Source organism: Desmodus rotundus, chromosome 9, assembly GCF_022682495.2.
Source record: "Desmodus rotundus isolate HL8 chromosome 9, HLdesRot8A.1, whole genome shotgun sequence".
NCBI classification, from domain to species: Eukaryota; Metazoa; Chordata; class Mammalia; order Chiroptera; family Phyllostomidae; genus Desmodus; species Desmodus rotundus.
In genome coordinates this window covers 56,195,151-56,216,799 of record NC_071395.1, presented here as the reverse complement: position 1 = coordinate 56,216,799, position 21,649 = coordinate 56,195,151, and the positions used below count along the sequence as shown (strand labels likewise).

Genomic DNA, 21,649 nt, shown 5'->3' with positions numbered 1-21,649 from the left:
CTGGGTTTCTTTAATGATTCGTTTTTAAGTGAATCTCCTATATTTTAACCCTGATCTTAGACCTCAATGCAGCTAAGTTTTAGGGTCAACTTTAATTATCCAGCATTAATTGCAGGGACAGGAGATAAAGGTAGAAAAAGAGAGGCACAGAGCTAATTTATAGTGGGCTTTAGGACAGAAATCATTTCCAGCCCTGGGACTGCACCTGGCTCCAGCCCACCTCTCAGCTCCATCCTCTCATCACTGATGGGGATCCAACTCCCATTGAGAGGAAGTGTCCAGGCTACTGCAGAGAGCACGCTGGGAATGAAAGAGTGGACTGTGCTTCCTTATTCACACGTGGTTGACACCACACTGGTCTTTTCACAGCTCCAACTCCCGACAGCGCGGCTGACTTGATCGATGGTAACAACTGACCTACTGAGTGTCTACTATGCTCACTTAGACTGACTTTCTCTAAGCAGTCTTCAAATACTCCAGGCTACGTGTTTCAGGATTCCAAATTTGTCAGAAATCCCGGAAAAGGCACTATGGGAATTTCCTGTGACTATTCTTGTCAGTTCTTGCCTGTACCTTCTTATACTGCCTGGGAGTGTGGGTGCTGTTACAGACAAAACCACTGGACTCATTCTGACTCTTCACCATATTTGTTCAAAGCCAAACCCTTGTGCTTTAGAGGTTTTTTTCGATTTATGTCAATTCAGCTACATCTTGCCAATGTAAAAACCTAGGAGCTGCTCCTTGCCCTCAGCAGCTGCCCACAGGGCAGACTGGCCTCTGCCTTCCAAGAGGCTAACGTGATCACATTCTACTCAACAGGTTTTTGTTTCTGTCTTTTCCTATTGAGAAAACCCATTTTCTGGATGTTTGTGTGTGCATGGCATTCATACATTCACTCAACAAGCATTTACTGAGTACCTACTAGGTGTCATGCACTGTTAGACACTGGGGAAGAAATAACAAATAAGGTATAGCCTAACAGAATGCCGGGCATGTGGGCGCTTGAGTGTTTACTGAATGAATGAATATGGTCCCTGGCCATGGAGCTCAAATTCTCCAGGGAGAGACAGTTGTGTAAATATGCAATTACACTCCAGCATGACAAAAAGCAAGGAAGGGAGGCTTCACAGAGGAGGCAGCATGTGTGTTACAAGACACACGTCAAAGCCTGGAGTCCACCTTCAACCAAACACATTTAAAGCTGATTACATCTAAAAGTATGATTAAAAGTCAAAGCTCACTTGGTCTGTTTTGTACACACTTGGGCCTGCAAATTCACAGTGACTCGCAGGCCCTAGTCCACTTCGATCTCTCCAGTTATCAGATTCCCTTCCACTTCCCAAGTGCTCACAGCTGTTGGACCTTGAGAGGGACATTGATGAGCCCTATAAACAATCAAAGCCACATAAGGAAATATTTAATAAGGTGGGTCCACCGAGGTGGGAGGGAAAAGAATCCTCATTACACCACCACCATTTGCTTTGATCGCTAACCAGCGCATTGCCCATGAGTGCTGACTCTCTCGGGAAGAGGCTGTGGCACCTGTCTATATCCTTTGTCCTGCAGCCACCATGGACCCTGGGTAATGCACAGGGTGAAGTACTTTTTAAAATGTATTTTTATTTTTATCTTAATTCAGTGGCTCACTTACTAGTTGTTCCAGTACAATGACCATTGGAAAACTGAAGGATCCTGTGATCTAAAAAGCTTTGACACATGCATACTTTTTCATCAAAGGAATTTCTCTTCTAAATTGGGTGATGCCAAAATATCTTTTTTTTTTATTGTTGCTGTTCAATTACAGTTGTCTGCATTTTCTCCCCACCCTTCTACCCCACCCCAGCCGAACCCACCTCCCTCCCCGAACTCCACCCTCCCCCTTGGTTTTGTCCATGTGTCCTTTATAGTAGTCCCTGAAAACCCCTCTCCCCACTATCCCCTCCCCACTCCCTTCTGGCTACTGTTAGATTGTTCTTAACTTCAGTGTCTCTGGTTATATTTTGTTTGCTTTTTTTCTTCTGTTCACTGTGTTCCAGTTAAAGGTGAGATCATATGGCATTTGCCCCTCAACCCCTGGCTTATTTCACTTAGCATAATGCTCTCCAGTCCCATCCATGCTGTTGCAAAGGGTATAAGCTCCTTCTTTCTCTCTGCTGCATAGAATTCCATTGTGTAAATGTGCCATAGTTTTTTGATCCACTCTTTTGCTGATGGGCACTTAGGTTGCTTCCAGTACTTGCCTATTGTAAATTGTGCTGCTATGAACATTGGGGTGCATAGGTTCTTTTGGATTGGTGTTTCAGGGTTCTTAGGGTATAATCCCAGCAGCGGAATTGCTGGGTCAAAGCACAGTTCCATTGTTAGTTTTGTGAGGAAATTCCACACTGTTTTCCACAGTGGCCACACCAGTCTGCATTCCCACCAACAATGTATTAGGGTTCCCTTTTCTCCGCATCCTCTCCAACATTTGTTTGTGGATTTGTTTATGTTGGCCACTCTGACTGGTGTGAGATGGGACCTCATTGTGGTTTTAATTTGCATCTCTCTGATGGCTAGTGATGCTGAGCATCTCTTTATATGTCTCTAGGCCCTCTGTATGTCTTCCTTGGAGAAGTGTCTGGTCAAGTCCTTTGCCCATTTTTTAATTGGGTTGTTTGTCTTCCTGGAGTGGAGTCGTGTAAGTTCTTTATATATTGTGGCTCATGAAAATTGCAATTTGAAGAAATCACAGTGCTTCAATGAACCTCTAAACACAGTCCAGCTGACAAAAGATGGATCAGTAAACCTGCTGAAGAACCACTGAATGGCTTCACTGCCAAATCCTGAGAACTTGATTTTTGCCATCACCTGCTTCTCAGAGGAACATTTCCTCAAGTAACAAGAAATATAATGCATGAAGACTTTGGTATTCATGTGTTTCACTTGATTAACAACTTTCTCTCTTGACTTTAAATTAAACCGACATGAAAAAAAATATATATATATAATTTGTCCTTAATATTTATAATAATAGAAGACAGGAAAAGAATGGAACATAATAAATTATAACATTTTTCTCTTATGGACTAATAAAAATGTATTTTTTTAAAGATTTATTTTTACTTATTTGTAGAGAGAGAGAAAAGGAGAGAGAAAGAGAGGGAGAGAAAATCAATGTGTGGTTGCCTCTCGCATGCCCCCCCCCCACCCCCCGGGGACCTGGCCTGCATCCCAGGCATGTGCCCTGACTGGGTATCCAAATGGCAACCCTTTGGTTTGCAGGCCCACGCTCAATCCACTGTGCCACACCAGCCAGGGCCACAGTGAAGTATTTTTCCTTTGTTATGAGGGTGCCAAGCAGAGTTCTGAGAGCCCCCAGTAGGAAGACTTACTCCTATAAGAAACTACAAGAGATTCTCTGCCTTGTATCACACAAGAAGCGCAAGGGCAAAGAGGAGTAGCCAGACCTACCACTTTGGCAAAAATCGACCTCCCAAGTTAATAGAGTCGGAGGTTGGAGAGACATCCGGCCTTTCCCCTGTGCTTGCTCCTCCAAATTGGATCCTCCAACAAATCACAAATGCCTGGGAAACTCTATCTTATGCAATTCCCCCAAATCAAAATAAAAGTAATAATTTAAAAGATCTCAAAGTCTGCACTGGGCTTAAATTTATTCAATTACTCAGTCACCACATTATAGGCACCCTATTTTGCACTGTGTCTAGAGTAGTAAAGTCAAGATTCTCTGATTTTTGTTATTGGGGAGACCCGAGTTAGGGGGATCCACCTCCCTGGTTCTTGTCTCGCTCATGAGAGATGAATTCAGGTGAGAGACAACACAAGTAGCAGAAATGAGGTAGCAAGTTTCTTTATGAAACACACATGAGCAGGAAGCTGCAAGCAGGCACCCAGCTAGTCTGAGCGCCCAGCCTATTGGGGTTTTAGGGGTTGTATGCTTGCAACCAGCCTCTAGGCTCCCCTTCCTCCTCCCCTCTCCAGACCTTGGGATGAATACAGTTTCAAAAGCTTTCTTTCCCAGATAGTGGAAACATGCACACAGAATTTCTAGGCTCCCCTCCTCCTGTGCTATCGTGGTGTTTCTTGTGGATTTTGGGACATCTGGCAATCTTATCTGACCAGGACTCAGGACTTGGGACTACTGGATTAATGAGTGAGACATGTCTCCCTCCCCCTCTCTGCCTTGGTTTGCTGTATGTCCTGCCTAATGATTTCAAGGTTTCATATTCACTGGGGAATTCGAAAAGAACCCTTTACTATTCACTTCAGTAATTCAGTCTCACAACATCTGGCTACTCCCTCTCTCCTTCTCCAGGGCATCAGGCAACACCCCATCAGGGTTTCCAGCTACCTCTGGAGCCTTGCAGGATCTTCCTTTCCCCTTCCTCTCCAAAGGTCCCATTGTCCTGGGGCTTGGTCCTAGCATTCCTTCTCGTCTCCCTACATTTTTTTCATTAAGTAATCTCAACCACTTTTAAGGCTGAACAACAGCCATGACTCCAAAATTTTTACCTCCAGATTTGACCATTATGTTGAACTTTAGAATCATGGACTTCCCAGCCTGGCAGCCTCACAGGCATTTTAAGTTTAAAGTGCTTGAAGTGAGATTGTTGTGTTCCTGTCCCCACCAGCCCCATGGGAACCTGCTTCTCCTTCAGAAGGGTCCTACATCTCAGTAAGTGACTCTGCCATGCACCCAGAGGCTCGAGCTGAACTTCTAAGAGTCGTCCTCATTCCTTTCTCCCTCACCACATCCAGTTGATCAGCAAGTTCTAGCACTGCTGAACGTGCCCCAATTCCACCTGCTCCTCTCCGTCTCCCCAAGTGTCACCAACAGCCTCTTTAATGGACATTTTTGTTTTTCTTTTGCTTCCCACCCCAATAATCCATTTTCCATAAAACAACTAGGTTGATTTTTAATGCAAATCAGAACAAATCATGCCTCTGTACAAAGTCTTGTAATGCTTCTCCAGTACTTTACACTGTGTTGAGTTGCCCCATCATTGAGCCTCTGCAAATCTCTCCAACCTTATCTCCGATGCTCTACCACCCCATCCACCTCTGCTCCATGAACTTATCAGTTGCATCTGACTTCAGGATGTTCGTGCCAGCTGTTCCCTTGGCCTGATGCTCTTTCTCTAGACCTTCACGAGGCTGCCCTTCCTTGTCATCTAGGTCTTAGCTTGAATGTCCTCTCATGAAGACCAGCTATCACTGCCCATTCCAAAGCAGGCTCAGTTTCATATCTATCAGGAAGTTTTATTAACTAATGCCTTGTTGTTTACTTCTTGTTTGTATCTCTCTCTACCAAGCAAAAAGAAAGCTCTGTTCATGAAAGCAAGAACCTGGATTAAAGCATTGTGTCTCTAGTGACAAGAATTGTGTCTGGAACACAGAATTTGCTTGATAAATATCATAGATGCCTTTTCCTACATCCGTAGGATGCTATTAGCTGACTTCTCAAACAGAGTACTGGGAAAGGAAGGCTCCTGAGGCTAGAAAAAAGGCTTTTCAATTAAAACCGTCTTTAGCATTCTACTTCAACCAGATAAATCCAATACAGCAGGGAAATAACAGCATACTCAAAAGTGATAATTGCCAGAAACATTAACGAGATCACTTATATATTTCAAAAAATTCTACATCTAAACTCTTCTGACTATAAAAAAAATCCACTCACCTAAGATTTTAGCTGACTTAATTCACACACTATGTCACACCTGCCTAAACATGGTGATTTCCAAAAACACTAAGTAAAATATAATCTTGTAACATCTACTAGTTTGTTATCTATTAAAGTATCACAAAGAGCAGCTCACCTGCACTCTTAGGTTTATAAGACTTAAAATAATTTTTAACTTTTCTCCTTTCCTCCAGATCCTTCTCCATCCTACCGTGTCCCCACGTCCTAACCCCACAAAACAACGCTCACTTCCGGCCCACTTTTCGATCCCTGGGAGTTTATAGCACAATAAAGCGAAAGGCATCTACCTGCAAAGGGCAACTGCTGCAGAATATCAGATCCTGCTATGTAAGGGGGCCCTTTCACCCCTTTTCAATGGATTTCTGATGCAAGAGGAAAGGCTCAAGTCCTACACACCAGGGAGAATCTGGAACACCATTCCAAAAGAAAGCTTGATTTTGTCTTTTCATCAGTAGTGTTTAAAGGGGCCATAAATAGATTCAGGTAACACAGGGCACACCCATGCACTGATCTAGTTGGTCGTACCCTCCCCCCACCTTTCAGTGTGAACAGGTCACTAGACATCAGCCAGAAAGGTGGAACAGGCTGTCCCAAGATGGACAAAGCAAGAAAAGCTACCAAAGGGGGTTTACCAACTGAGTGAGGACCCAGCCCACAGAAAGTGGCCTACCTGTCATTGGGCAAGTGCCAGAGCAGAAGAGTCAAACTCTGACATTTCAGCATCGTCCCCCTTAGTGCTAGGTCCCTGTAGAGCAGTGTTTACCAAGTTCTCTAAATGATCCTTATGTCTGTTAAGCTATGGCAACGTGGCTCTAGGTCATGTACATGTCACCCTGCTACGTACCTCTTGGGTTAAACTATGGGGAACCGTTCCAAGCGTGAGAAATGTGGCCCAGCCCCCACTCGGAAAAGCCAGTGGGGAACGAGGTTGGCGGGCAGGACCCACCTCCATGGATAGGTTTTCCCATGGGGAATCAGGCCTGCATTGCACATAGGCTGCTATGAGACTTGCTTTTGCTAAAATCCCTCATCCTGAATTGAGGCAGCAAATGTTTACTGAGTATCTTTGACTTCCTAAAGTCTGTGCTAAACCTCCCAAGTATGGAGTGACACCAGTTCAACCACTTTCCCCCTTGAGCTGTAACATCTTTCTCTTTGAAGTAATTAGCAGTATTCTGTTCTTTGTTGTCTGTAAAAGGTAATCACCTACAGTGAACCTGTGCAGAGTAAATGAGGATCATCCTCAATGTAATGGGCACAGAAAAGAATAAAAGCCTGTCAAGGCAAGGGTCGGGGCGCTCTCCTCTTGAGAGAGTGGCCGCGCCACTGTCCCTTTGTCCCTTTTCCTCCACAGGACTTGGTAGTCCGTGTGTATTTGTCTATTGCAGCCACAACATGGATCCCGAGGGCCGGGATCCGCATCATTAAACCATTAGGAAGAGGAATAAGGAAATCTTGTAAAGTAAATTCAAGTGCTTTTTTGACATCTACTTCCATGACCTCAAGTAAGACACTTAACTGTTCCAGGTTCCCTTTCCTCCCTGGGAGTTTGTAGGGATTGAATGAGCTTGCAGATGAACATGTACCCTATAAACCACACAAAAGAATAAATTAATGTGAGTAAGATAATTATCACTAGTACACTATGTATTCATATAATACTCTGAGGCATTCCTTTGGCTGTAAAAAGCATTTCTGGTTTGAATGTGCAGACATACTTGCAGCAATAAGCATTCATATACATAATCTCCTCTTCATTAGGCTCTTGGTTTTCTCCAAGGTAAAGTTCTCCAGTGGGAATAACAGGAACTGCTAGATATTACTGAGAACTTACCATACTCCTTGCTACTCACTAGAGGTCCTCTCTCCTGTTATCCGAAAACAACTCAAATAAGAAAACAGGCTCAGAGGACTGAAGTTACTTATCAAAGCTGTACATCTCTCAGTGGTGGCTGTCATGTCACCAGACGGGGACCAGGCCAAGGCGGGTCTGCCCTAGCACAATCTGGAATGTGTGGGTTCTTGACTTCATGCAGGAAAGATTTCACAATATGAGTCCAGGTGATTTTGAGAGTACATGTATTAAAGCTGGGGACAGTGGGACAAAGGAAAGGCTCAGATAGAAGAGGCAAGATCACAGCAACAGGAGTGAGCCAAGGCAGAGCTGTCTTGGCCTGTTAGAAAGAAAGTCACAGAGGTAGAAGGAGTGAGCCAGCTGGGTCGTGTGGACTCAGGAAGCAAGTTATAGAGGCAAAAGGGGGCCCTGGAGACAAGCTCAGCCTGGGATGAGCTGCCACTGCCCACTGCTCCCCTGGCTGCAAGTCTCGTGGGGACCCTTGATGCTTAGGAGAAATAAAGAGAAGATACACGCCTGAGGAAAGAAGGGGGATCACGGGCATCCTCAAGAGAGAGCACACACTGGGTCTTTTGTCTTAAGGGTTTTTCATCTGTTTTCTGAAGGAGGGTGTTTCAGGGGAGATTTCAGGGGAAGGTCTCAACAGAACATCCAACAGCTTCCCAGGGATGTCCTTTGATGTGCGGATGCATCAGATTGAGCCTGCAGGGAGTTGGGGATCATTCTCTGGTCAGCCTCACGTTTATCTTGGATTTGTCTGGTTCTAATTGGGGTGTTTTTGTTATTTATTCCCCTGACTTCGTCTGTCTTGGGGTTTGCCTGACCCTATGGTACCATCTGGGTCTCTGTTCTCTCTCTCCCTGACTGGGGGGATTTAAGCTGCTCACTCTCCAGATGGGGAGGTGAGATGTGAGCCATTTCCTCCTCAGTGTCCTTGGTTAGGGAAGATAACATCTTGTGATTTATTATCTGGCTGTAAACTGCTTGGCCACATGTTTAGCCACCTGTCTCAGTTTCCCCATTCCACTAGCCAAGGAATGTCCCAGCTCCTTGTTAATCTGCCTCAGTCCCACCCCACAGCCTCTGCACATGACCACTACATTAGAATGCCCATCATTTCAAACCACCAGAACTGAACTGAATTGGCACTCCTACAGTAATATAGTTTATATGTTAATCAACTACCTAATATTCATTCTACCAAGGCAAATGTGAGAAGATTGGACGATTGTAGGTGAATCAGCTGAAAGAATTAGCGCAGCAGTTTGAAGTCCCTACGACCAAGAGGAGCCATTCCCGTTCCTCTAAGAGCTGTAATGGCAGAAAGAGCTGCACACCTCGTAAGGCCTCAACACTTGTCATGATGGTTTCCACATTCTAGCTGCTGACAGTGACTTCGATCTTTACATTCAGCTTGCCAGGTTGCTACTGTAGGGCCGACAAACTCACAGGAGTCTGTTCCTTTGCGTGGAAGCCTCCCTATTGGTGACTCCACACAGCACAGCAGCGAATCCAGGCGGTGCACAAGGCTTCAGGAGCCCAGGCCAGGTGGCCAGTAATAACTGTGGGAGGCCGGCAATCTGTGCCTTGTCCACCGGGCACTGGACAGTGAGGCTTTCACCCGGTTTGGGGGTCACTGTAGCGACTGTTTTTACTCCTCCCCTAGTCTTCCATGAGCATCGCGGAGCACCTGGCTCTTCACATCTGGAGGAGCTTCCCAGTCCACGGGACTGTGGCCTGAAAGCCAGGACACTGCTTCTGGATCTTGGACCGGAGGAACCCCAGGGAGTGCAGGTCCACGTGGTCCCACCAGTGGGACCAGCCGTTCCCCAATGGCTCCAGCCTTCAACCATGTTCCCCGGTAAGGGCTGGCAGGCGCATCCCCCGGAGGGGTCTCAGGGACCATCTGTACTCCTGCGGCTCCACCACAGCCGCTTCCTCATTCGGGAATGGCATCCTTGAGGGGCCCTCTGCTCAAAGTGACACCCAGGAAAACTCGGGGTGAGCCCTGGATGGGTGGAGAGGGCCAGTGTGCCGGTCTGACAGGACCCAGCCCATTCCTGTACCCTCCATAGAACTCCCCCTCCAAGGGCAGGAGCTGCGGGCCCACGGTCCCGTCCAGTTGCCCCAGGGCCCAATCCCTCCCCCGGGCTTTCTCTCCGCCAACCCCCAGGCTGCTGGCACAGCTGAGGCTGACCTGGGGTGGAGAAGAGGCAAGGACACCGACTCCTTGGAGGCCGGGCTCCAAGTGGGCACAGCCGGGGCTCCCACAGGCCGCTGGCATGGCCACTTCTGGATCTCTGCAGACCGCCCCAGCCCCGCGCCCACCCCACGGCCTGGCGCATGGAGCTATCCGCCCAGAAGGACCCGGGGCCCACTTTCCATAGGTGACAGCGTTCCCTCGCCCGCTCATTCTCTCCGAGTGGCAGCCTACCCAGAGCTGAGGCAGTAGGGGCCAGGAGGTATTAGGAGGTGGAGGGACCCCTGATTTCAACACCATCCGTTCCCACTTACAGACTGGAGGGAGGCCGAGACTCAGGCGCCACCATGTCCCCTGGAGGTGAGAGCAGGAAATGGGCACTCCAAGCCTCCGCTCTGAGCCCTCCCTAGGGGCTGCCCGACACCACCTGCTCAGGAGGGCAGGCCTTCTCCCCAACTCCAGTCCAGTGTTTCAGGTCTCCACTGAATGAGGCCGAACAAGTTACAAAAACGTTTAAAAAAATCTAAATAGAAAAATAGGAAAAGTCACAAATACTTAATCTGTGAATGAGGACCCACTGTAATTAATGCATATACCATCCATTAATTAATGGTTTGTGCTCACTTCCTTTCAAAAAAGGATAGTGCTGGCTCAAATTGAACATCTCTATGGAACACTTAAAATTGGAATAATGCTTGGGGAGCTCTCAGAGTCTTGAGGGGGAGGCAGACCAGGAAAGTGGGCAAAGACACTGCGGGAGGCTCTTCCCAGAGTCCCAGGGACCTAGGCCGCAGGAGCTGTGGTGTCCCTGGAGCAACATGGGCAAGCTGCAGGCTCCCAGAGAGGCAGGCTCTTTCCAGAAACCTCATGCCCCTGAGCTGCCAGGGGCTGATACTTGAGGTAGAGGTAGGGCAGGTCACCAGGGCTGCTATCCTGGAACCAGCCTGTTGTTTCTGTGACCCGCAAGCCCTGGAACTAAATATCTGCAGAGATTAGGGAGGGCTTCAGATCCTTGCAAGAGCTGGGTGCTCCTTGCTGACTTTTTTTTTCTTTTTCTTTTTTTTTTTTTGATAGGCAAACATGCAAGCAGCTGTGTTAAGTTGTGGGGCACACATTTGTCTTCTCTCTTCCTTCTGAGCTTCTGGATCAGCTTAATTACAATGTGTCAAGATGTATCCAAGCAAGATGGAGGCATAGGTAGATACACTTTGCCTCATTGCACAAGCAAATAAGGAGAACAAGAAATTTAAAAACAAAAAATAACCACAACTGCCATAAAATCGAACTATATGGAAGTCCGACAACCAAGGAGTTAAAGAAGAAACATTCATCCAGACTGGTAGGAGGGGAAAAGAAGGGCAGTGGGGGTGGAGAGGACTCTCGGCAAGGCAGCACCTGGAGGACCGGAGCAGGCCAGCTGCTGGCTAGCAGACCAGGCGTTCCCACATTGGCATGTGGATAATGTGGGACAAACAACTGGGCAGTGAGACTGGAAAACCCAAGCTTCCAGCATGGGGAAATAAAGCCTCAAAACCACTGACTGTAAAAACCAGTGGGAGTTTCGGCGGCAGGAGAAACAGCCCCACAGGAGAGTTTGTTGGAGCATCCCTCGGGGTCCTGGAATGTACACAAACCCAGCCACCCGGGAATCAGCACCAGAAGGGCCCAATTTGCTTGTGGATAGTGGCAGAAGTGATTGAAAACCAGCCAAGAGCCAAGCAAGTGGCATTGTTCCCTCTGGGACCCCTCCCCCACAGAGCCACAACACAATCACATGGGTTGCTCTGCCCTGGCCAATACCTGAAGCTCCACCCCTTACTACATGTAACAGATGCACCAAGACAAAACAGTATGACCCATAGATCCAGAAAAAATACAAGCAAATGATGAAGAGATAGCCAACCTATCAGATGCATAGTTCAAAACTCTGGTGATCAGGATGTTCACAGAAATGGTTGAGTATGGTCGCAAAATGGAGGAAGAAGTGAAGGCTATGCAAAAAGAAATAAAGGAAAATGTACAGGGAACCAACATTGATAGGAAGGAAACTGGGACTCAAATCAATTGAGGTGTAATTGAATAACAATAAAAATTTAAAAAATAAAAATAAATCAATGATTTGGAATGACATTACAAAAGGACAAAAATTCCCAAGCATTTCTCCAAATAGGAAATCCCATTTGGGGCAATGCTGGCAATTTCCAAGTGTCTCTGGGTTCTCAGTGGGACAGTCCCTGGTACTCCTCCTCTGCTGTCAGTTTGCTAAGTGACTGTTGCTGCTGGTGGAAATAGGGCTCTTCCACAGAGTCAGACGAAGCTCATTTCCAGGACCCACACATAGGGGGATGAGGTGTAGTGGTAAGGTTTATTGGAGTGAAAATGAAGGACTGCCCCCAGGTGCCCAGTGTGTCATCCACAATCAGATGGCTTAGCTCTGTCTGGCTGTGGAAAAAGTCCTAGGCCTGGTGAGCACGGGTGCCCACCAGGAAGGCCAGGACCCAGAAGTGAAATGCCGTCACCCGGGGCTCTAGGAGCCCAGCATAGTCTCTGCTACCGGCTGCTCTGTGGTTGCTGTGGTGCTGCCGCCACCAGGCCTGTGCTTTGGCCTGCACTTGGAGCCCTGCTGCCGCTAGGGAGAGAATGCCTGCTACCAAGACAGGCCATTGTTAAGTGTTGATTACATTACCTCAGTCTTGGAAGATAGCAGTCTTTCTTTCAAACTAACCAATCTCTCTTCGAGCTCTTCACAAGCTTGTGCAGGGCCCCCCACGTAACCAGTCCATTTCCTGGATCTACTGGGGTTTCATGCCCTTATCTGATCTGACCTTTTCCCTATGTGTTTCCAGACTAGACTGCACCCCCATGGTGGTCACCAGTTTGGCCCCTACAGTGCACACCCCAAAGTTTGGCTGCGTCATCTGCTTTCTGCTGAGCATGTGTTCATCTCCCCTTGCACCATCTTGGTTTCTACTGCACGTGTGCCCAGCATAGAAATGTCCCCTGTCGACCCTCGGTAGTCCCAGCTAAGGGCTCTTTGTCCCCTGGGGAGATTGGGAAACCAATTCATTCTGCTCCCTCAGGGATTAGGTGCCCTCAAAGGACATGGCTGTCCCCCGTGAATGCTGCTGTGGCTTCCTAGTGACTCAGGCTTAACGTCCAATTCAGCTCCCTAGTAGATCAGGCTTAATGCCCTATCCCATTAGCTCCTTCCCTCTACCTATGCTAACAACTAGGCTCCTACAGAATGTCTGAGGTTTCTGTGCCAGTTCAGTGAGCTTTGCCTGGACCGTCTGAGAGAGAGGTCTTCGTGTGAGATGTCTCAGTGTGGGTCTCTGTCACGGGTCTCTGTAGGACGTGTTTCTGGGGGGGTCTGCCGGGGTGAGGTCTCTCAGTGGGGGTCTCTGTGTGTCCTGTCACAGGTCTCTGTGAGCAGTCTGTGTGTGTCATCTTTGTGCAGGGCTCTCAGCGTGTGGCTCTCTACGTCTGGCCATACTGCACCTCATGGCAGCAGACAGGCAAAGGGACTTGTTCCTTCCCGATTCTTGCTGTTCCATCAGCATTCCCATCCATCTGTGTCACTTCTCCTGATGGGATTGTGGGATCCTGTCCATTTGCCCCACTCCCAGAAGAGGCCAGGCTCAGGGTCCCCACCCTGTGCCACATGCTCTTGAGCTCCTGAGGACCCAGGGCACACTCTGCCCTGGGTCCCACCCCTCCCACAGGTCCTGGCATTGCTGTGACTGCGGCACCCACCCTGGAGGCAACTCTGGATGGGGCCCAAAGGCAGGACCTGGTTTCAGGGAGAACCCGCAGCATGAAGAGGTTTGGGTCCATTCCACCCCTCCACAACAGCTCTGGTCCCGGATGGGCCACGTGTGTAAGTAAAGATCACAAACGGCATCCCGAGGTCCCCAGTCCTATGCAAGTTCATGAAATAGATTGTGGAGAGCTCAACCTTCCCTGCTTGAGGGCTCTGCTGCGTCTGTGAGCCTGGCCTTCTGAGTAGCAAGTACAGGTGGCTCCTCTCATCTTGGCTCTGAGAGCTGCAAGGCATGGAAACCCTGCATCACTGGACCCCTAAGTTCTCCTCCCCTCTGGGCCTGCAGATGGTGGTGGACCACCAGGGGCTCCTTGGACGCTGCCTAGTTTATGGGCACACTGTGTCACTTTGCCTTCTTCCCCTGCATCTCAGCCTGGGTGCACAGTGTCCCACTGTCACATGGCAACAGCGCACACAGTCATGTCCTGCTCCCTTCCCCAGAAGGGAACTGTGGGTGCCCTTGAGCAGGCCACTCTCCCCCCCCAGGGGGTCAGGCAGGCCTGGGGCCCTTAGCAGCCTCTGTGCTCCCCACCTGCACACCCTCAGTACTGCTCCAGAGCTTGAGAGGGGAGGGGATGGGACACTGAGCACTGACCACTTCAGAGAGAGAAGTGCTCCGGTGCAGGAGACACCTCCTCCCATGGAAAGATCCAGGGCAAGATCTCTCCCACCTCTGAACTCATGGCCAGCACTGCCACCAAAGTCCCCTCCCCACTCGGTGACACTTTCTGTGGACTGAGGGTATTTCAGCCTCTGCAAAACCCACCCCTACAGACCACACATTTGAGGTGGAGAGGAAGCAGGAGAGGACGGGCTGAGCTGGATTTTAGACTTTTGCTCATCTTCACAACTCCTGAAGGCTTCTGTTTGCCTTTGTAATGATGGATTATGGAGACAAGTTGTGCTGAAGGGATGGGGTGGGATGGGGGTGCCTCTCTGCAGTCAACCTCCTTGGGGAAAAGCAGGACTTGATCCCCAGGGGAGAGACGGGATCAAGACAGAGATGGAGGCCACCAGCTTCCATAGGGAAAAAAAAAATGTATATTTCGGGAAACAGATTTTGGGTAGGAAAAAGCCATTAGCACATAGAGGATGATGTGCTCACATGAGAACAAAGAGTGTCTCTCTGCCTGGTGTTCATTTTTTCTTGGAGAAAAGTCCCCACAAGAAAGGCATGAGCAGCACACACTGGTTGAGCGGAGGAGACATATTTTCGAAGGGGACAGTGCCATGGGCAGTGGCGGGGGTGGCTGGAGAGTCCTGCCACTGTTGGCACATATTGACAGGGTCTGCCTGGGGACCGTGGGTCCCTGGTTAAGAATGCCCTGTTTGTGGTCCACCCACACTTGTTAGAAGAGTTGTGGCTACTAGGGCTGGCTTTGTGATCATCAGCCATCTCTCTCATTATTTTCTGCTCTTCATAGCAGAGAACCCTGCTATGGCAGAGATGCAGGCCTACTGGAGCCTGGAGTTCTCTTCTGTGCCAATGGGACTTTGAGACTCGGAGTCCATGGTGGAATGCTAGTTTTTCCTTGAGACTCTGTCTCACAGCTGTCATGAACACCTGAGCCTCAGCAGCTCTGTTGTCCATAAGTAATCTGCTTTTGCCTGGTTCCCAGCTTTGGGCAGGGGCTGGTGCGGGTGGGCCTTTCTGCTGGGGATCTTTCAGTCCTTTGCCTTTCCCGGGGAGGATCCATTGCAGAAAGCACTTTGTCCCTTTTTTGAAGAGGTTTTCTGGAGGAACCTGTCCCTTCTGCTCATGCTGGCAGGACTTGCTTCTTAAGGACTCTACTAATTTCTTTTCTTGGGCAGTACACATCCCACTGGCTTGTGAGGCCTTCAGTCCTGCCAACCCTTCTCTGTGCTCTTCCAGGGCAGGCTTCCTATTGTCCTCCTTCTTATCAACACTCTTGCTCTGGCTCTTATGTTGGTCCTGCAGTCTGAGGGACTCCTGTTGGTGGTTCCCTTCATTTGTTTTGAGATCATGTAGCACCTGAGAAGCCGACATGTCCCCATTGGAAGCTCTTTGGGAACCAAACAGAGATTCGTGGGAAGCCAAGATGTCTGCAGCAAGGAGCATGTCAAAATTGCAGTCTTTAAGAAGCACATCAATGGCACTGTCTTGAAGGATTGTACCCATCTCACAGTCTTCAAGGAGCACACCAGTGGCTCGGCCTTGAGGCTGGTTTCCTGACTTTAGGAAGCCTTGGAGCTCAAAGTCACTGAGCTGTGCGAGGCGTGGCTCTTCTGGGACTGGGGCAACCAGCGTCGTAGGAGGTGACAGTCCCTTGCTGGGCCTAGGAGACCCTAATCTCCTCAGATCAACATTAATGGCTTGGGAACTGGCCGGCACACAGGGCTCCAAGGTGACTTCCCAAGTAGGGGCCCCCTTGGCCTCTCTAGAAACTTGAGCCATTGAACACTGGGACTCTGAGTTGAGCTCCAATATTGTCATGCCTTGGAGGAAGTTTTCTGAGGTCCAACCTGTACTCTCCCCTGTTGGCTCATTCCTGGCCACTGCTAAACTTGGACTTGGCTCCCGGCTGCCTTCCTCTGCCACTGTGGAGGTCTCGCTGTGCCACTTTCTGCCCTCAGAGGTGGCAGTGAGGGATGGAGAAGGCAGCCTGCCCTCCTGTCTAGTCAGAGGGGCCACTGAGGGCCCATGGCAATTACCAGTTGGGGTCCTTCCCAGGGCACTCTGGATTTCCTCACATGGAAGTGAAGGCACAGGGAGGGGACCCACCAGTGTGGGAACTAACGCTTCCGCTATCACCTTCTCTCTTGGAGGGGAATGAACAGGTTTGTCCCAGAACTTGGCAAAATCAGCATTTGGGAGGACCCGGGATACACAGATGGCTGAGCAGGTGCCAAGGGACTGTACAAGGGTTGAGCGTTGAGCCCTTGTCAACTTAAAGGCTTTGATGGGCTTGAGGATCCTGAGGGGCAGGCCCCACCTGTGCCTCACTTGAAACTTTCTAATATGTGCTTCTAGCACCTGTTGAGTGCATGAACTGAGAGGGGGAAGCTCAAGGCAGGTGTTCATGCAGGGCTCCAGACCCGTAGGAGATGCTGGATCTTTGGCTTCCCTGTGAATGTTTGACTTTCCAGGAAGGCTGGCAGCAAGCCTGGGAGGATGGCCATCCACATGGACCTGATCCTCACTAACCTGCCCCACCATTCTGTCCAAATGGACTCTCAGGACATTTTTGTCTGGGCCACTTGTCAAGGGCCCCATCAAGTCTCTTCCTGACTCCTCATAACTCACCCCCAGGACCTTCCCTGGGAGTCTGGCTGAGCCAGAGCATAGGTGTTTTAGGGTCCTCCCCTCACTGTGCCCCACATCCATGCCCAGGCCTGTCCTTGGTGGGATCCTTGCTGGACAGCTGGACCTCATCTTCTCTGCATCCTGGCTGCTTTTGCCCATAAACGCAGAGAGCTGCCAGGGACCCTGCCTTCCCTGTGCCTGACCCACCCCTGGCAACTGGCCATCAGACAGCCTCAGTTGCAGAGATAACTGGATCCTGTGGGACAAGCCGCCCCAGTGCTCCTGCTGCTGCAGCAGGAACCTCTTCTGAAGGTGCTGCTCCAACTGCTCCCTCACGTCAGGACTGATCAAATCCCCAGGAATGGTAGAGACTGGGCTGCAGGGTTGGGAGGCCCCTTTGTCCTGAGGAACATGGGGAGTGACTTTACCCTTTCTGACGGTTTTTAACCAGAAAGGGTAAAAATCTCTCACTTTCTGGCCACTTCTTCAAAAAGCAGCATTCCAGGTTTTGAATTGCAGTTGGTGTGCAAGATTGTGGGTGGGTAGGGCAGGGGAGAGTAATGGAGGGAAAATGGGGACAACAGTAATTGCACAACAATAAAAAATATACAAAAGAAAAAGTAAAAAGTAAAGAAAAAAAAAGATCATGCCATATTCTGGACCGTACGGCGAAGCCCCTCAGAGAAGCTTGTCTGTGGCAGAGAAGAAAGTAGTCGAATTGGGAGGCAGGAGGGGAGGTGGGTCTGAGTCTGGATGTGAGCCAGAAGTTGGGGACTGGAATCCGGACACTGTTGGAGTTGAGAGTTGTTGTGGGGCCTTGGGGTGGGGCAAGGGCTGGGCCAGAAGGATTGGTGACTTACCATGTCCTGCTCAGAATTCAAGTGACATTCTGACCCCTCCTTTTTTTCTTTTTCCTTCCACATCCCTACTTCTGCTTTCTTGGTGGTCAGTATCTCCAGCGTCTTCCGGACAGAGGGGTTAACCAGTGAGGCCCTACCAGCCGCTACCTGTCTGTCTGTGGAGTGTCCCAAGGATGAGACCTCAGGAGGGCAGTGGGACAGGTACTCTTGCTGGGACTCATGCTGTGATGAGGTTGGGAAGTACACGGCTTTGGCAGCCACCTGACAGCAAGACAGGGCCGAAATGGGACAGCTGGAGGGGCCAAGGCCCAATGCAGCTGTTTTGGGAGAAGCCGACTCTGGTGGTGGGGGGGCAGGTGAGGAAGTTGGAGGTGGAGGGTGGGCCACTGAATCAGGGGCACATGAGGGGGAATGGGAAAGTGCAAGTGGCTGTGGTGAAAGGCCGCCCATGGGGAGGAAAGGCCCTGGTGGCTGAGAGGCACTCAAAGGTGACAGTGAAAGAACTGAAACTGAGGCGGCAGTCGGGCCTGGTGACAGGGTGCAGGCCAGCGGTGTTGGGCACTCAGTCAGAGGAGCTGGGGAAGCCAATGTGGTCATGGCAGGAGCAGACTCTTCCACAGGGCTGTGGCAGGGCTGGTGGGCTCCAGTGGTTGCTGCTTTGTGCGCCTCACGAGGGGGATCTTGACACGAACACTGACAAAAGTCGCCCTTGTCCAGGAGTCTGCCCAGGTGGCTGCAGGAGACAGAGGCATGGGCTGCAGCCAGGAGCAGAGGGGCAGGCCCTGCCCCTGTTGTCCAAGGCTCTCCTGGGTCCAGTGCCCCTGCTGTCCCTCACACCACAGGGCTACAGCCGCACCCTGTCCCAATTCCTCCTCCCCCAGTACCCAGGTCAGTCCCAGCTGGCCTGCAGCTCTCGGGTCACATCCCAGGTTTGGGAGGGAGGAGTACCCAGGAGAAAGGGGGAAGATTCTTAACCTTCTCAGATGAGAAATCAGGTCCCAAGCCTCTTCCAGTTCGTGCTGGCCATCTATGGGGGCTGGAAATCAGGAGATAGGTCACAAGGCGCAGCAGGGCCTGGGGGTCTCACAGGAGGCTGAGTGCAATGGCCCTTTAGGGGAGCTGCCTGGCAGAGTGGATTCTGGAACTCACACATCAGGATAAAAGCCACATTGATCCCTGAAAGTGACAGCAAGACTGGGACAGGCAGCACTGTGGCATTTACAAAGTGCTTCCAGCCACTATCCCCTGCAGCCCTTACAACTTCCCCTCAGGCCACAAATGGAAGGAAGGAGGCACCTCCCAGGGGAATCTGAGCAAAAGGAAACCTTGTGCCCACCTCCCAGTTAGGCACTGTCTGTCCAGAGCAGCCCAACACTGGCACGCCATGCTGGTGAAACATGGGTTTCCTTGCCCTTGAGGCTCCATTCTGGATATGGAGTCTGGGAAGTACCCGGGTTCTGACCCCCTTCTCAGGAGCCTCCTGAAGGCTCTGTTTCCTGAGAGACAGGCTCTGCCTCCAGAGTCCTCAGGGACCTGGCCCTGGACCCTTGGGGACAGGACAGATGGAGGCAAAGTCTCAGGCTCAGGGCTGAGGGGCTGTAGCTCACCTTTCAAAGACTGACTTTTCTTCCTGCTCTGCCACCTCGGCTTGAGCTGAGAGAGAAGAGAAAACGGGGTTTCAGGTCTCAGACCCCATTCTCACTCTCCTCTCTTAGATGAGCTGCAGATGCGCAGTGCTTGGGAACAATAGGACTTTCTACACTGAACTAATGGGGTTCCCTGGTTGTCCCCTTTTATTTTGAAGTGGGAAAAAATCATTTGTGGTTTTTCTTCTTTGGAAAACATAAACGTTTTCTATATGAGACCAACCATGGATTTCTTCTGTCACTGTTCCTCTGCTCAGGAAACACACACATTCCCAGACCTACAGCCCATCTGAGCTCGCTCAGGTGGGACTCTGCTTTCCTGGACACCACAGACTAATCCCAGCTCAGGGGCTCCTGGGGCTCTGTACCACCCTGGGAACAGCCCCAGGGGAGGAGAGGCTCCTCTTCCTGGAAAACCATGGCTCTGGGCATGTCCATCCCCAGAGACCCAGCTCCTAGTATTCAGTCCTTGGTCACTGGTCACAGCATCTGGGGCTGTGCCCTGGAGCCTCTGCCACTCCTAGACTCCTGGCCTGAGGTCTTGGGTAGAAATCCTAGTGCCAGTTCTAACCCCTGCCCAGCTTGCTTTCCTCTTGGAAGGATGATGTTCTGTTTGTTCCTGAGAATAGTCATCCTATTCTTTCCCATCTCTGGAGGCTTTCTAGGTGATTCAGAAAAGTGGAAATAAGGAGAGAAAAAAGATTAATCTCTTTAGGGTCTGGGCCTAGGGTTGCTCACCTTCCTGATGTTTCTATGTTTCCTAGGTGTTGGGAAGACCGGATCACTCTCCAAACAGGGGAGTAACAGCAGGAAGAGCACCACTCCACACAAGATAGCAAAGACAATGTTAATCATCCAGGAAGGACTGGCACTCTGCGAGTTAAGAAGAATGCTTTTCAGAGAGAGAGGATTCTCCATCATCTGAATCTCACTGCTCCTTCAGGCAACTGAGCACTGGGCGTGGCTTGTGGACTAAAGGCCCAGGCCCACATCATGCATCACAGAAGCTGTAGTGTAGTCACAAAGGGCTCCTCAGGAGTGGCAGAAGGATAGGCTGGACCACAGCCTCCCCACCCCCCCATCTAGCCTCACAGATCCCTCTACCCTTCTCTGAGGCTGCCAATACCACACTAACACTTCCTGTGAGAAATACACCTTACTCAACTTTCTAGTCAATCCATCTGGATCTCAGATAATTCCTGGTTCCTTCCAGATCTCTATTTGAGCCCCATCAGTTTTATAACTTTAAGAAATCTGGAGTTGTCCTTAGAATTTAGTGAATTCCCAGGGAATTTTTACTCTCAGGTTGCCCTCTTAGAAATGCCTGAGAAACGGAGGCGGGAGGATCCGGGTCATCTGATCCAAGTACTTTTATTTGATGCTGTGCTGAGGGGCTGGCTGAGTCCCGTCGACTTCAGCACCAGGGGAAGGCAGGAGTGGTGTTTTTAAAAGGAAAAAAACGTGGGATTTGTAGGGGGAAGGGGAGGGGTTAGTCTCTTGTTCTTCCAGGCGGGTCCCTCAGGGTTCCAGGAAGTGACCCGGAACAATGGGTTAGGTAGAGGGCCGGGCTGTTCCCAAGTACAGGAGCTTCAGTGTGGCCACTGGCTATTGTGGTCAGTGCCAGGTGTCCATTGTGCTCAGTGGGAGAGAGTTTCAAGTAAGCCTCAGGCTACCAAGTGAGTCAGGAGTACTGAGCCATAAGTGGTCCAGAGGGTTGGAATCTGGCCTGACTAGGTCATTAGCAGTCTGGTAGGTTGGGAATCTGGCCTGACCCTTTCACCCTCTATATGCAATGCTATCTTTGCTACATGTGTTTTTGCCTTGCATCAACCCAGACATAGAACAATCATCCTGGCTAGGTGGATCAGTTGGTTAGAGTGTCATCCCTTTATGCTGAGGTTGTGGGCTTGATCTCAAATCAGGGCACGTACAAGAAGCAACCAATGAATGCACAAATAAATGGAACAAAAAATTGATATCTCTCTCTCTCTGTAAAAAAGCAATGAAAAAATTTAAAGTATGGAACAATTAACCTGAATAACCACCTGAAGACTCGCTGAACAGAAGTATAACAGGATTTACAAGAGGAACCAGCATTGATACCACTAGGAAGGGAAGAGAGTGACAGGCACTGGCCCTGTATCCACAGGCAGCGAGTGAGGATCCAGAGGGATATTTTCAAAGAAGAGGTTCCTCCCAGAGGAACAAGGGGCCTCAGCCACAAGCCAGGTTTTCTAGCTCAGAGCACTAGAGCCAGGAAGAGGAGGCTACACAATATCTGGCTGTGAAAGTAGGAATTCCA

General features: G+C 49.8%; 1 protein-coding gene across 1 annotated transcript; it reads right to left on the bottom strand.

Moving 5' to 3' along the window:
• Positions 1 to 12,212: 12,212 nt before the first annotated feature.
• Positions 12,213 to 20,265, bottom strand: LOC112304990 (putative spermatogenesis-associated protein 31C2). The gene is made up of 6 exons (XM_053911245.1): positions 20,086 to 20,265; positions 19,152 to 19,354; positions 17,702 to 18,434; positions 16,205 to 17,243; positions 14,921 to 16,135; positions 12,213 to 12,385 (listed from the first exon to the last, which is right to left on the bottom strand). The coding sequence occupies exons 1-6, from the start codon at positions 20,263 to 20,265 to the stop codon at positions 12,213 to 12,215; spliced, it is 3,543 nt and encodes a 1,180-aa protein (XP_053767220.1).
• Positions 20,266 to 21,649: the final 1,384 nt, after the last annotated feature.

Bases quoted from the DNA above. Each gene is read 5' to 3' on its own strand.
- LOC112304990 (XM_053911245.1), bottom strand. From the start codon at position 20,265: ATGGAGAATCCTCTCTCTCTGAAAAGCATTCTTCTTAACTCGCAGAGT. The intron at 17,244-17,701 runs GTAAGTCACCAA...CATGTTCCTCAG, and splicing joins TGAATTCTGAGCAGGACATG to GACAAAGGGGCCTCCCAACC. The intron at 16,136-16,204 runs GCAGGCTGCCTT...AGACCTCCACAG, and splicing joins CCCTCTGACTAGACAGGAGG to TGGCAGAGGAAGGCAGCCGG.